A 15,773-nucleotide genomic window follows, 5' to 3' on the forward strand; every position below is an offset into this window, starting at 1 on the left:
CAAATTAGTTTTACGATCTGTCATCTCAAATGCACAGTATTTAATTTAGCGGGGTGTTGATGTATCCAAAAGATGTTTTTACTGAACCTCCCTTTCTCATAATGTGGATATAGGACAAAACAAAAATTTCCTCCATGAAGGTGCTGTCAGCATCACAAGAGTGCAGGCAGAGGGGCAGGGGGACAAGAGGGTAACAGAGTGCACTTTCTTCCTCTGTCTCTCAAGGTTGAGCCAGATGTGAAGCTGGAGCAAATCCCTTTTCTCAGAAAAAGGAAAGAACTGTGAATTGAACTGTTTTGTGCACTGGTGTTGGTTCAGCGCTTCTCCTTATGGTTGAAGTAGAATCAAACTCCTTGCTAGGCTCCCAATGAGAACATAGAGATGAATATCAGACTGTCAGCTGAGCGTTACAATGGTACCTTTTACACAAATAGATCTTCTGATAAAGCATTTAAAGGTAAAATCGAGCAGTATGCAGATAGTACATGTCGTACCTTAGCAGTGTTGATCTGAATGCTTGGTAGGCATTACAGGCTCGCTGGAGAAAAAAGTGGAGTAGTTTCCCAGGAGTTTTAGTTGTTTTCAACTTGTGAAAGCCTGCTAAAAAACAGGCTTAAAAAAGCCTGTTTAAATACAGGTGGGTTTGTTTTTTTTTTTTTTAAAAAGGAATTTTAAAAAAATGTATATATTATTACAGAGTTAATATTTAGAGTTCCAGTTCTGATAGTAAGCATGTTATTTCTAAGCCTTTTCAGTCATAGATGTAAAAAAGGGTAGTTTTCTTTTATCCACCTTTGCATTCTCAATTTCATGCTGCTTAAGCATGGACAAGATGGTCTCTTGATTCAAATAGTCTCAATCTTTCTTTGGAGTAGCCCACTTTTCCCTTGGCTATATGGCAAAATGAGACTCCTTAGGCACTTTAAATTTGGCAACTTAAAATTACATACAGTGAATTTTCCTTCAGCGTATCTTTACAAATTTGACAATTGTATATTTGCTTGAATATAAATGTAGATGTAGTAGTCCAAATATTTCTGAGATTTTTTTTCTTGAAAAAGAATTTGGATTATGTTTGTTTTATGGAAAATGTATTTTAACGGTAAAGAAAGAGGAATGTGAATAATTGTTAAAGTTACCAGTATATAAAACTTATGGATTTTGATGTAAGCTAACAATAAAAAAAAGGGACTTTTAAAAGTTAGAAGTACGTATCTTGATTTATCCTTAATTCACCCTTTTAGGCAGAGAATCTCTCCTGCTAAGATAAAATCCTCTTACGAAGAATTTATTTTTAGACTGGCTGAAAATAATGCTCTGAACATAATGCACAACGAAATTCCCAGAATTGTGATATTGTTGATTCTATCAAGATGTGTGTTCTTAATTTAGCTTGCACTGTTGCACTTATTTGTAACTCTCGTATTGTGTTGATTAAAATTAATTAGTTGCTTGGATTGCTAGAGGTTTTTTCCCAGAATTATAGAATGGCTGAGGTTGGAAGGTACCTCTGGAGGTCATCTTGTCCAAGCCCCCTGCTCAAGCAGGGTCACCTAGAGGAGGCTGCCCAGGACCATGTCTTAGACGGCTTTTGAACATCTCTAAGGATGGGGACTTCACCACCTCCCTGGCCAACCTGTGCCAGTGCTTGGTCACCTTCACAGTAAAAAAGTGTTTCCTGATGTTCAGAGGGAACCCCCTGTGTTTCAGGTTGTGCCCATTGCCTCTGGTCCTTTTCCTTCCCTGCATAATGTTCTCCTATTTGAGAGAGAATAGCCTTTGCTGGAGTGGTTATTTCCTCTCCTGTGAAGATTACTGGAGATTGAGATAAAGAGAAACAGCAAGTGAAGGTAGAGTTACCTTCTTAGATATCACTAGTTTAGGCTAATATCAATGGGAAAATGGGGAAAACAGGGTGATGAATTGTATCTTGCTGAATAAAGGTTTAAATCAGGAACTTACTATTCTTGTTGAAGTTGAGTGATACTCTGAAGAGTAGAAAAAAATCCTGAAACAGTTATTGAACTTAAAGGCCCTAGGAATGATCATGATCTTACTGTGTAAAATGATATATTAACACATGACCATAAATCAGAAGATTTTATAATCTTTGTGAGCTGTTTCATGAGTAATCTAAGTTTGTCTTACCCTTGTCTCTTTCTTGTCTCTTCCTTGTCTCTTCCTTTGTGCCAATATCTGTTCCTTTTGGGGACTTACATTCTAACAAGAGTAGAAAGAGAAGGAGGTACAGGGTGGAAGGCAGGGCAATTTAACAAAGGCTTCTATTAGGTTACTTTAAGAGCCGGGTCCTATGAAGGAAATTCTAGAGTGACCCAAAGGAAAGCGAGCTTTTACAGGGGTAGTATTTTGTGCACGGAATCTTCTCTGAATGTTGCTTGAGAAGTGCGGTTGCAGAATTGTAGTAAAGGTTGAAGAAAAAGCCTAACTAATTTGGTTTTCATTTGTGACCCTGAGAAAATAACTTTTTCGTTTCCTTGATATGAAGCAAAACTGGGGGGGGGGGCTACCAAAGTGCCAAACCAAAAACCAATGCAGTGAGATGGAGAGACAGAGGCGGCAACTGGTCTGGGTCAGGCAATCTGCTGATTGTGTTGACCTTCTGACTGGTAATTATATCTTAAAGACTACGTAGGAATGAGCATTTGCTGTGTGTAAACTATTGCATTAGATGCCAGTTTTCTTGTCTTCCCTGGTAATCTCAGTCATCTTCCAATACAGTCTTAAACAGTTCCTGGAGGCCCTTAAAATAAAACAGATGTGTTCATCTGGGTTTACATTAGCTATTTAATCACAGGATATGTTGCTAACTCTCATGGGTCATCTTAAAAGAGGCAAACTGAGGGCAGAGATAATAGATCTCTGTTTTCTCTCTTTTCCTTATCAGTATGAATATAGATATATATGTATGGATATATGGTATATAGATAGTATAGCTATGTAGATACTAAAGGCCGCATCTTCATGGACAAGCATAGGTAGGCTAGTCATTCGAGCGTACTGGCTACTAATCAGAGTTTGGAAGATGTGTGCTTCTGAATCATTTGGTACTGCATGCAAAGAGTATGGTTCCTTGAAAGTCTGCCATAAAAATAAAGCTTAACCAAGCTATATAACTGTTTGTATGATTTTCTAAATGCTCTAATAATCCCTCTGCTTCTTCAAACTGTGTTCTTCATTAGGGCTTGGGCAAAATTTAATGATACAAATTCTGAGTCATATATAGACTTGCCAATTTGCATTAATAGCTTGAAGAATCATTGAGAGCTACTCATTTTCTCAAATTAGCAAGTAAATCAGTGAATGTAGTAGAAAGAATGGAGTATGAAATATACTCTATTTGTTTAGTGTTAATTTCTCATTATAACTTTACATTATAGCAGTAAACATCTAGCAGTATACATCTGTAAGGATAATGAAATCTGAGTACTCTGTCCTCACTGCAAATACTCTGATGAAATCATTGTTTGAAAATGAATGTTGTATATCATTACAAAATTAATTTCTATTTTTTAGATGATGCACAAAATCTAAACATACAGACGTAATATAATTACACAGCCGGGCTTTCAGAAAAGGCAAAATAAAGTGCATTTCTCGTTTTCCAGGACAGACGTTTATATGCCACATTCAGTATTTTTACTTTAATTCTGGACTGTGTTTATACAGTATGGGATCATAAGCTGAAGGAAAATTTATTGAAATAAAGATTCCCCATCCTGGCCCAATAAACAATCTGTATCCCATTCCACATGCTAGAACAAGGAGCAGAGAGGTCAGTCTCCTTTGCAATACGTCCACAGAGACTCGTTAACCAGAATGTTAGGGATTCAATAGAAGACACTTTGGGGTAGTGAAACAAAAGTCTAAGGAAAACATTTTTTCTTCAATTTGCAGAGATCTGGGATCTTGACCTTTGAAATACCTCTAGAAGCGGACCAAAGAAACCAAGTATTGGCATATAAGTCCTTGAAACTAAAAGAAGAGAAACTGAGAAGGGGATTTTAGATTAACAAAAGTAAAGGAAACAAAGGGAAGGATATGCTTTTGTTGTGGGCATTTCCATTTAACTGCAGGACTGGCTGAGAGACACAAACTTGCTGTATAGGATAGAGACACAAACTTGCTGTATAGGATAGAGACACAAACTTGCTGTATAGGATAGAGACACAAACTTGCTGTATAGGATAGAGACACAAACTTGCTGTATAGGATAGAGACACAAACTTGCTGTATAGGATAGAGACAGACAGACACATCATAGAAACTGTGCAGGACGGGAGGAGGCATGGAAGTCCTGGGGTCCAGGGGACAAATGAGAAGGAAGAGCTCCTGCAGGGCTAACAGGTAATCCCACTGGGCAGAGGTCTGCCAGGGAGAGCGGTAGTATTGGGAACCCTACAATAGGAGTTTTCTGGCCCAGAGCCAGAAATGTTGAGGTCAGGAACACTGCAGTTGGAAGCTCTGAAACCAGTTTTTCACTGAGAAAGCAGACTTCACCTGCCGCTGGAAAAAATTGGGCTTGACCTTGCCATGGGGGAGAAATTCAGGGGGAGCTTTTTCAGCGTGTCTGGTATAGGCAGTTTTGCAGATAGACCTTGGCATGCTGTTGCAATTTCCAAAATAAGCCAGATTTTCAGAAAATATATACAGTAGTTTTAAACTATAAATAAAGCTTGAAGAAAAAAAAAAAGGCAATGGTTTTATGCCTAAAAGAATAAAGAATTTCCTAACCCCCAATTGCTGTAGTTTCAGGTATGATTGTAGCACGAGGAGGATATCCTTGATATAATGGGCACTCTTTTGCATCTCTGTGTGGAAAAGCATTTAGTATGTCTTGGTACTAAATGGTTAGGAAGTCATATATGTATTGTTTATGGTGTCCTAATCCAGGATTTATTGTCCTGATCCTGTTCCAGAACTAGGGACTTGAGTTGATTAAAAAAATAAGATTCTTCAAAGCTTTTAAGCAAATTGATTTACTCTGGCTTGAAAATTCTCATATTCCCTAGATTTATATTAGTCGGTGTGATTCTTGTATTCATCCATCTAATATTCAGTACTGGAAGGATTTTATAAATGGCACATATTACCTTTTAAAAAACTGCTACATTAGACTGTAATATTAAATAGTCATGAAGCAGGTGGAAAATTACTATTAGTTATACCTAATACATTGCCATTTTGTTTCTTTCCGGAGTGGGAAGGAAAACCAAGACAGTGAGCCAACTCTGTTACCTGCAGTTTTCTCTGTGCTATTCTGTACAAGTGCAATCGAAAAGAAACCAATCTGTTGATAATTCCCACTGCCAGCTCAGTCCCTATGCCTGGCAATCCCCTGCCCTTCTGCACTTCCCTAATTACACGCAAAACAGCGTTCCTTCATTTTATGCTGTGATAGATCTCTTATCTCCCCTCTTGTAAAAGAGTTGTCTGAGGAGCAGCCAGGAGACCAGCACACCTCCCTGGCTCGCCGGTCTCCCAGCCCCAGGGTGGACGTGGAAGAGGCTGGCTCGTTTGCCTTGTTTGTGCTTCCAGTTTGCTGCCTGGCTTTAGCAGTGATTTGGGAGGAGGGAAGCTGCCCATCAAAATGCAGTGCAGACTGACCTTATTGTTAAGAGGCTTTTCTTGATGTCTAACCCGAATTTTCTCCCCAGCAACCTTAGTAAACTACGCGCTTTTCTATTTGGTTTAGTTGCTGTGAGTGTGCAGAACAGACCTTTACCCTCCTCTTTTTAAAGACTGTTATCTTGTTTTCCTTCAGTTTTCCCTTTGCAGTCAGAACACCACCAATTATTAGTCTTTTCTCAAAGAAAAATAGCTTCCACAGGGAGATATATTTTTATGCCAGTGCAACAATTGTCTTTATTACAGCAGAATGAGCTCATTGACCAGTGGCCCTCTGGTAGACCACTGTGATCTCCAGCTCCTTTTCTGCAGAATTCTTCTCTAACTCATCATTCCCTGTTTGCATAGTTTATTTTCCTGCCATAGTGGAGAAACTTGTATTTGTCCTTACTAAATTACATTTCCAGTCTTTTCTCCAGGGTAACAGGAACCTTTCAAATTATGATCCTGCTGTGTGGTGTACTTGCAGACCATCTTGTTTATGCTGTCTATAACTGTAATAAGAGCGCTCTGTTCCAACCTTTAAGTCATTACGAAGAATATTGGATAATACCTGCCAAAGACAGACCCCTGTGCAAAGCCACTCAAAATATATGCCACAGTTTTGGCATTGAACTGCTGTTAACTGTTCTCTGGGTGCCATTTTTTAATTATACATCCCAAGATTGTTGATGGAGGTGCCAGAATATTCTGCAAAGCAGTATTAAAAGACTTGCTACAACATGTATGACATATATTATATGACATACACAACATAAATGACTTTTATTGCCTGAGCGATCTTCTGCATTTGTAAATGTGGAGGGCGGTTGTAAAGACATCATTTCCACAATTAACTGTATTATCTAGTGACTGAAAAACGAGATTTCATTTCATTAGGAAGTTACTGGAATGTTTCCACAACAAGTTTGCTAGAAAGAATAATATTGGCTTCTCTGAAACAAGGTTCTTGGTTATCACAGTATTTGCGTTAATTCTAACCACTTGTGTACATGCACAAGCTTATCGTGCATTGTGACAGCACGCAAGATTTAAAAAAAAATAATAAAAATTGCATGTTTGAACTCTGGTTTATGGTTTATGTTCTAGCTGAAAGTGCCATTCCAAGACACAAAAATGTTTTCAGAAGCATAGGTGATTATGTCCTCTTACTTTACATGGTAGTTTACAGAATATTAAAGAATTTTCTAAGGCCTTTTTAAAAATCTTAAAAACTCTTAGAAGAAAGTTATTAATCAGGCAGACAGCTCACTTCCATGCCTTCTTTTCATAAGGATTTTGTATCTCATTAATTAAAATTGTTTGCATTAAAGTAGTTTAACGGGAAGAAAGGACTTATGTTTCTAATGAATTTGCCTGTAGTTTGATAAACTTAGAAGAATTTTTTTAAATTACTGTATTATCCAGAGCAGATTCTTTTAAGGACTCTAGGACTTTTTAATGAATGTTTATAATTAAATGATAGATGAACTTACCGTATGGTCGGAAGCGCAGTTGCTACTTTGCAAGGTTGAGTTCCTTTATATTTTATGATTTGCAATGTTTTATGTATTACAAAATTGTATGTAGTATGTTAAGCCTTCGTTATCTCTAGTCAGCTTGTCATGAGGGTATGGACTTTATGGTCCATAACCAGGGGATGTTGTCTTTGGTTAAGTTAATGTAATAAATGGAGGAGAATCTTGCTTTCCTGTCAGCTTTCATAGAACTTTATTGCCAGCTTTACAGTCCCTGAGCATTATCAGCAAGGAATAGCTGTATTAATAATTAGCGTGTCCATTGCATCCCTAAAATATGTGTCAAAAGAAAATGAGTGTGAAAGCATGTAGAATTCTGTGGGTTTAAATGGCATTAAACATTACCACATTAAGTTAAAAAATACAAAGTCATTCTACTTATATACTTAAAATATTTCAGTTTAAAAAGCACAAATGCATTTTTAGCTGTATATTTATTTGGGATTTATTATTGTTGGTATATTTCGTTTCCTCATTACAATATTTTCTTTTGTGTTCTTCCTAGAATGGCTTTACTCCTTTATATATGGCAGCTCAAGAGAACCACATTGAAGTGGTGAAGTATCTCCTGGAGAATGGAGCCAACCAAAGCACAGCTACTGAGGTGAGGTATATTGTTCATTTTTTTACACGCACTCCTACTTTTCTTTGCCGTTCTATTCAGATCGCTTAAAGTCAGAAGATTTTTTCAAACAGAGTATTTTGAGAACTTTCAGACTTTCATTTCAGTGAGTTGTATTTATGAATCTTATCCTTTTTTCCTACATGCACAGAAGACAAGGGTGAACTATTCTGGAAGTAGTGAAAAGTCAAGGGATGAAATCCAGCCTGATTAATTTGACAGCAAAATTTCCACTTTAGTAAGCTCAGGATTTTCACCTTTAGTTTGTGCCCATTTCTCTGATCAGCTTCCTGAAGAATTTTCTGAAAAATTAATGAGGCTTTGAAGAGAGGTCCCTAGGGCCGTAGAAATTATAGTAGGCCAAGGTCGTATTGCCAGGCAAATGGAGTGAATAGTAGATCAATCGTAGGCTAAGTGGAGATGTACAACATTTCATTTGAACAGATTTAAGTCTCCAACAAAGCCCATGGAAACTCAAGCATCTACGAGTCCCATCACCTGAGCACCATGGCTATCTTTGTGCTGGTTTTTCATTTGCACTGTAAGATCTGGGCAAAAATCAGTGAACAGAATATCTTAGTGTGTATCTCCTACTCTTGGCTCTACAAGGGGTCTTCTGGGGACCGTGGTTTGGAGGCTTGCTTCAGCTTCTTCCTCAGCCAGCTGAAAAGTGTGTGGAACATAATGTATATATCATAATTAGGACTATGAGGTCTGTGTCCAGAAGGGTGTCTGTGTATAGTGTAAAATAGTACAGAAACAATTAGTATCAACAGTTAGTTGTTGACAAGCTTTTTTGTAGTCTGGGTCTTGAGATTTTTGATGAGTTCAGAATATTTTCTGCATAGAGAGAAAGAGTGAGAAACAAGCAAGTGCATACATAAAAGCAATGAGTGGAGTAGGCTCTCTGTGGTGCTGGGTTCACAGAACCACTCAGTTAAAAAGGGGCCTTAAGAGGTCACTTACTCCAACCTCCTGCTCCTGTTCCGCTAAGTGAGGAGCGATGGCAGCTGGACCTCCCTGACCAGCTAAGTTATTCTGATTCTGAGGCTTGTCTGTGACTTTGTGTAACCTATGAATATTCATTATTGTCTGTGATTAGCCTAAATTGGAAATCAAATGACTAACAAGGATCACATCAATAAGCTCAGCAGGCAATGTGCTGTTTTCTTCTTGGACACTTTATTTCTACTGCCAGACCACGTGGGTATAAATATGCAGAAGGATGGTATTAATTGATAGGTTCTGGATTTAACTGCAGTGCTGCAAACCTGCAGTAACTTCAGTGCAAGCAGGGCAGACACTGAAGTAAGAGAGATGAGATTTCATCTCAAGAGGAACTGAATTATAAGAACTTCCTTCTGCAAGTGAGAAGATTTGAAGGCCATGGGGAAAAATCCTAGGTCACGAGGTCTGTGCTCATTCTGTTTCCTCCTCTTGTTCTCTTCCTGCCAAATGTTCTTTTATTCCAAGCTAAGGGGATGAGTGAACAGGCTCTGTGCTGCAGTGTGTTGGCTTCACGTGTGTTCTGTGGATATGGATGTGCCATGTGGAGTAGTGATAGGAAAGTTCTTCTCCTGTCAGAGCTTTTGCTTGTGTTTATTACTTTCCCTAGTCTGTACAGAAACTTACTCATTCTGGATTGCCTTCACAACAGATGAATTTGAAATGATGGTGCATGTATGCTCACTCTGCTTTCCTTTAAACTAAACTGCTAGCGTTAACAGCTGCTTTACTGTCCCTTCTTTCAATGGATACTGTACCATTTGATGACAGCTCCTAAAATAATCCTCTTGTTGCCTGCATATATGGCGATCACGTTGCATGTCAGCTTTCTGAAATATGAAATCCCGTGTGATTGCCAGGCAACGTGGCAGAAACACACTCCTTGTGAAGGAGCTGAGTGGAACTGTGCCTCTCCAGGAGCCTGGCCCAGCTACAGCGTACAGTCGCCTGCTTGCAGCCTTTTTCCTGTTAACTTTTACTGGCTGTGATGATCAGGTACACTGGAAGCTCATTCATTAGTTCACAGGAACTGTGAGGCTGAGATGGTTGTAATTAATGTGGCCTCTGCTTGAATATAGACATCCAGGCATCACTGGAACTCACAGTATAGTCTGTTTTAAGGGTTGGGGGAGGAGAGGAATCAAATGCCCCCCACTCTGAACCCGAGTCCAAGTCTGTCTTCTGCCATCAGAAAGGTCAGTTCTCACTTTTGTAGCTTGGAAAGTAAAGGCTGTCTACCCCCTTATCGCTTAACTAGATAAGTTTTGGTTTCAGGTCTTGCGGAGTTGATGGTTTCACTGATTCGAGTGTTACTGAAGGATGGCCTGAGCCACTGTCTGCTTTCACACGTGCCCAGAATTAGTCTCACGAATAGAATGAAGAATGGTACATTAAATAAGGTGGGATGGCAGCCTGAACTGAGGATAGCACCCAAATACATGGAGAAGGACCTTCTGTTTGGCATCAAAGATTGGCTGTCCTCACGTGGGGAAATGAAATGCTTTCTCCAAGCTCTGGTCAGCCCTGCTTTCCAGAAGCAATAGGAGAGGGAATGCAGAAAGAGTTGTGTCCTTTTAGGGAAGGATGGAAGACAAAGTGGTGCAAATCACATAGATGGTCTTGTCTGTGAAGCTTTGAAACTTGCACTGCCTTTGGATATGTTTCATTTCTTCTAACACTTATACACATATATATACACAAAATGAGAGTAAGGATGAGCTCAGTTTCACGGGGCCTCTAATCCAGGATTTGTTCTCATGTTCCAAGAGGTGAAAGGCAAATGCATTAAGCCATTTCAACACTTAATGTAGCCCCAATCTCAGAATTATCTTTACAGTTCAGCTGTTTCGTCAGCTGTTCACCCTTTTTTAATTCACTGTACAGAATTTAATCTCTATTACAGACAGAAACCATGGTAGTATCGCTGTTACACAATGCACCTACCCACAGTTCTACGAAAAAGGGAGTGAATGTTATTAGATTACTAAGGGGAAAAATTGCTTTGGCAATTCTTCACATGTTTCCTTCAGCATATGTTAGCTCTCATTCCTTCCTAACTTGTCCTTTATTATTTTATCATCTTTCCATATTCCTATTCCAAATCAATTCTGTCTCATTCCCATGCCTTTTACAATGTATCTAAATTGATTTTCTCACTTTCTGGCTATAATCAGCTCTTTAGTTGTTGTTCCTTCTGACCTAGACATAGAAGACCTTGTTTTATTCCCTGCCCTTTTCTTTCGTTGTTACTCACCATGCCTCTGGTCACAGACTCAGCTGCTCTGTTGCTCATAGTTCAGCTGCCCTCCAATCTAGCATGCAGTTACACCACATATGTGCTTGGGCAGCGTGCAAGGCTGGAGCTAGATTCAGTTTTATAGTCAGAAGGAAAGATATGGGAGCAGGCCGTACTTCAGCTGAGATAGCAGGTTGTGACCATGTGACACATTTTAAAGCATTGGCAATCCAGGGCATGTGTGGAGGAGCAAGACAACTTAAAAATAATTTTGAAACAAAGCTAAAACTATGAATGAAAAGCAGAGACATTTTTCTGACTTTGTTTTTTTCAAAAAGTATAAATAATCTAATGTTTTCCTGCTTCAAATTAGAATAAATTCTTAAAGATGATCTGGCTTTCTTGACTTATAGTCCATGTGTAACTTAGAACGGGGAACAGCAGCAAATACATCTGAAGATATGCTTTCTTTTTGCAGAGACGTGAGGTGGTATTCAGAAACAGGTTCCCTGTATATTTTTCACATCTACTTTGTTCAGTGCTCACTAATCCCTACCAAAATATTGCTAAAAAAGTGCTTTGTGCTCCATTTTAAGATTAGAAGTAATTAAGAGAGGTACTGTGGAATGATCCTTTGCTTGTACTTGACTTAAAAAGAGACTACTTTGAAGTGGAAAAAGTGTGCTTCTGACATGTTTGAAATCATATCTGGATTAAAATGTTGTGCCTCTATTATCATTTCACTGGAGATAGTGGTGCAGAGGTAGAAAACAGTTGGTAATGTGCTTATCAAATTTCTTGTGTGAACAGCACTGTGCAAATCACTGGAGCCGTACGTCCTTCAGCTTACTGACCACACCTTGTTTTCTTCTCTACCAGGATGGTTTCACTCCTCTAGCTGTTGCACTGCAACAAGGACACAACCAGGCAGTGGCCATCCTCCTGGAAAATGACACGAAGGGGAAAGTGAGATTACCAGCTCTGCATATTGCTGCTAGAAAAGACGACACCAAATCAGCGGCGCTTTTACTGCAGAATGACCATAATGCTGATGTGCAGTCCAAGGTAACATGATGCTGCCATAGAGGTAACATGGTAGTCACACAGCTGAGTGCCGATGGGCAGCAAACTTTACTTCCTTTATCTTAACGGTTGAAGGTGATTTCTTCTGCGGGGAAAGACAAGTTGCTCGACCAGTATCACCAGTAATATATCTACTTTTGCAGTGTTTAATTGCAAACTACTAATTTTTATGCTTTTTAGTTATACCTCCCATTTTTTTGGTAACCAGCTTCCTCTCATTATTTGTAAATCAGAAGACAATGGAATGGAAGCAGAATCACTGTTTCCCTATTAAATAGGATACTGGTTTGTTGCCCATGGGACCGTAGGTTGTATTTAAAGTTAATGCATGCTTGAATGGCTTTTCCCATAATTAACAGCATAACTCATTTCAAAAAGCAACATAGTTCTTCATTTTGCAGCCAGTCTTTAATATTGTTCCTCTTTTTCCCAAACCATGCTGCATCAGATGATGGTGAATAGGACGACTGAGGTACCGAGATAAAAAATTTTTAATTACTCTTTCTGTTACTTGTAATTTTCTCTGCTTTGTGGCAATATTTCTTTACTACTTAGTACTGGAAGTGAAGATACAACTCTTCTAATATATAGAAATATGTGACTCAGCAAACCTATTTTTATTCATCCTTTGTCTTAGAATTTCTTTTTATTTGTCTCACTATTAAAGTAAACTTTTGAGAATTCACATCAGTTCAAAGAAGTCTGAAGTGAGTAACGGAGCTAAGAGCTTTTCTAGCTCAATTTCATTAATTATGAAAATGCACTCATTTGGCCTAACTAAATTAAGGTGTCTGGCTCAGCCGGAATAATGGTAAAATTCATTTTCCTTCTTTTACAATAATAAATATAATCGCATCTTCCAAGGTGGAAATCTGTTCAGAACATCTGCTCATTTTTACCATTGTTCTTATTACAATCTTTTAAATAAGGTTTTGAAAAGTTCTTAAGGGATAGCACATAATCAGAATTCACCTGCAGCAGATAATATTACATTTCTCATACGGATTCTGGAAATACCAATTCTCCAAGTAGTTCCACTAAAAATCATGGGTCTGGTTCACTAGAACTGTGATTTTTTTCCCCCTAAAGATTATTGTCACACTTAGGAAAAAGAATTATTTCCAAGAATGTGGTCATTATTTGAATGCCTGCTTTTAAATAATGGTGTTTCTCTGTTAGATGAGGGAATGAATTTTGAATGCCCGCACCGGTGTGAAAGTGCTTCACGCTTGGTGTGTGTGCACATGAGCAAGCGAGGCAGCTGGCAATGTGAACTGAAAGGGTGACAGCTTCTCTCTGGCATCTTCCCATGGGCATCTTCTTCACTGTGGTAAATAGGAAGGGGGGTTACCTGTCCTTCACCAGCCATCACATTACGTCTCGGGACCTTGCGTTTGTCACCAGGCAAACGTGTGTCCGCGAGAAGGCAGTTGTTAATGCAATATGCATTCAATCTATAGCTTAACGCAGTATCATATTTGTGTGCCTAATATCCTCAGTAAACACTTCCCTGGTAATTTATCACAACAAGAAGACTATGAATTTAATGAGTGTTTGACTGTACCTTGACCAAGATCATCTGTGGGCTGACAAGGAAGTAAATGGAATTAGGGTAAAATAGTAGGCTGATTGCCGTAGCTTTTGGGAACAAAATTGATTTCAGAGTGCATCATCTGCCTACATTTCTTTATTCCGTGAGTAGTTTAAAATGATGATTTGTACACTGAAAGAAATGAAACCTAGTCGAAAATACAGTATAGTCTAGAAGCCAAAAGTATTTCTCTCTCTCTATAACTAACAGTAAGATCTGATCAAATCAGTGTAATGCTCTTCAGGGAAACCTCAAAAGCAAGATCCTTTCTACTTGAATTACTCATGAGACTAAAAGCTTGCTCTGTGTTCTAGCTTCTGAAAAATTAATCTTTTTTTGTGTGTGTTGTTGTCAAGCAATTCTGTATCTCATAGCTGGAGCCGGTTTCACCTTCTAGTGTTCAAGAGGCAATAAGTAAATTGTGTTTTTTCTGATGTATAGATGGCAAAGCTCCTTCACATCCTTTGAGATCCAAATTGTATATAAATATAAATCATTATGATTCTTATACTATGCTACTAGTTTCTCATGTACACCAAATTCTTGGGTTACACGTTGAATTACACTGCTTTTTCAAAAAAAAAAAAAAAAAAAAAAGGAAATATGTTATCAATATTTCTAAGAGCAGTAAAATAAGAGTCCAACAACTTTTGTGGTCATTTGTCCAAAACCAGTAAAAAGATGCAGCCCAACCAAAAGACCCATGTTGCTTTCAAATAAGGAAACTTCCTTTATTTTCTTTAAGAATGGCTAATATATTAATATTTTCTATGATGAAAGCTACTCTTCTTATTGGCCACTGATTCAGAAGAGTGAATTGGAGAATGAAAGAATGAAGCACTTTTGATAATATCTCATATGAAAACTGCACTGTCTGCCTGAAAGGTTGTGCTATATTATAGGTGAACTGGTAAAATTGAAACGATACATTTGTTTGCCAGCAGCTTTTAAAAATCAAGTTCTAGTTAAGTTGATTATCTCTATAAAATGATTTCTGTAATAAGGGCTGTTTCCCTTTGTAGAGTGGCTTTACACCTTTGCACATAGCTGCGCACTATGGAAATGTCAATGTGGCAACGCTTCTGCTAAACAGAGGAGCTGCAGTCGATTTCACAGCAAGGGTACGGAGTAATTTCTTTCTCTTCTTAGATGCAATGGCCTACAAAAGTGGGAGTGTTTCTTTGTGTCATTCTTAGCCAAGAGTAAGTAAGGAGCAAAGTAATCCTGAAATTGTGTTGTGTTCAAAGATGCCTTTTTCTGCAGTAATTCTTAAAGGTTGCCTCCATGCAGCATGCCAGAGTCCTTGGGAGTTGAGTAGCAACCAGTATTCCCAGTCCAAGGAAGCAGGCTCAAGAAAGCTGATATTCTCACAATGTGTCAACTCAGTTCAGCTATTCTGTCAGTTAGAAATACTCCAGAAATATATGTAGGATTTACTGGCTTATTCATTATTTACTGTACTACTTTAATTTGATATTTTCACATATAAACACATTTTAAAAAAGCAAAGTGAGGTACATTGCCGTTACCTAAATGCAACAATAAAAGCACTAATTAATCGTGACTCCTCTTTTATGGTAAACAACTGCAGAGCTACGTAATATAGTCACTTTGCTGTTGTACGTTACATAGTTTGAAGCACGGCATCTGGTGCTATGAAAACCTCTGGTAATCTGTACCTCAACATAGCTACTGGATCACGAGTTTTCTGTTTAATTTTGCCAGATACATTTTGAATTAGTTTAGGCTTCTGCCTTTCAGACTGACTTCCTCCTGTTGCCCTTCTGGAATAGCTGCTAATATTACCTCTTCCCTCTCCCAAAGTGTTTGCAAGGACTTCCAGCCTAAACAGGACCTACTCCTGTATACTATTGGCATTACACTAAGAAGGTTCCTTTGTGTAGGAGTCACGCATTTGTGTACTCTGTGTACGTTGCAATGATTTAAATGCATCAGTGTTTTGTGAATATTGACTCATTAGGGCTCTGGTTTATGTTTGTTTATTTGTCTGACTTGGGGACTGTGATGTTTGCTGCTTTGGCAGGTGTGCTTCTTCATTTATTAAAAAAAACC

The 15,773-nt window shown here is 38.4% G+C and overlaps 1 protein-coding gene across 23 annotated transcripts in view; it reads left to right on the plus strand.

Annotated features, from left to right (window-relative positions):
- Nucleotides 1–15,773, plus strand: part of ANK2 (ankyrin 2) — a 379,623-nt gene that overhangs the window by 245,106 nt on the left and 118,744 nt on the right. For 19 of the 23 annotated variants that reach the window (XM_049814665.1, XM_049814670.1, XM_049814664.1 and 16 more), the window contains 4 exons: nt 7,669–7,767; nt 11,906–12,091; nt 12,558–12,581; nt 14,723–14,821. In XM_049814665.1, coding sequence (XP_049670622.1) covers nt 7,669–7,767; nt 11,906–12,091; nt 12,558–12,581; nt 14,723–14,821 — 408 coding nt within the window. The remainder of the gene's footprint in view (nt 1–7,668; nt 7,768–11,905; nt 12,092–12,557; nt 12,582–14,722; nt 14,822–15,773) is intronic. The other 4 variants (XM_049814662.1, XM_049814687.1, XM_049814673.1 and 1 more) reach the window with 1 other exon arrangement.

The sequence above is a fragment of the Accipiter gentilis genome, chromosome 12 (genome assembly GCF_929443795.1).
Source record: "Accipiter gentilis chromosome 12, bAccGen1.1, whole genome shotgun sequence".
Taxonomy (NCBI): Eukaryota; Metazoa; Chordata; class Aves; order Accipitriformes; family Accipitridae; genus Astur; species Astur gentilis.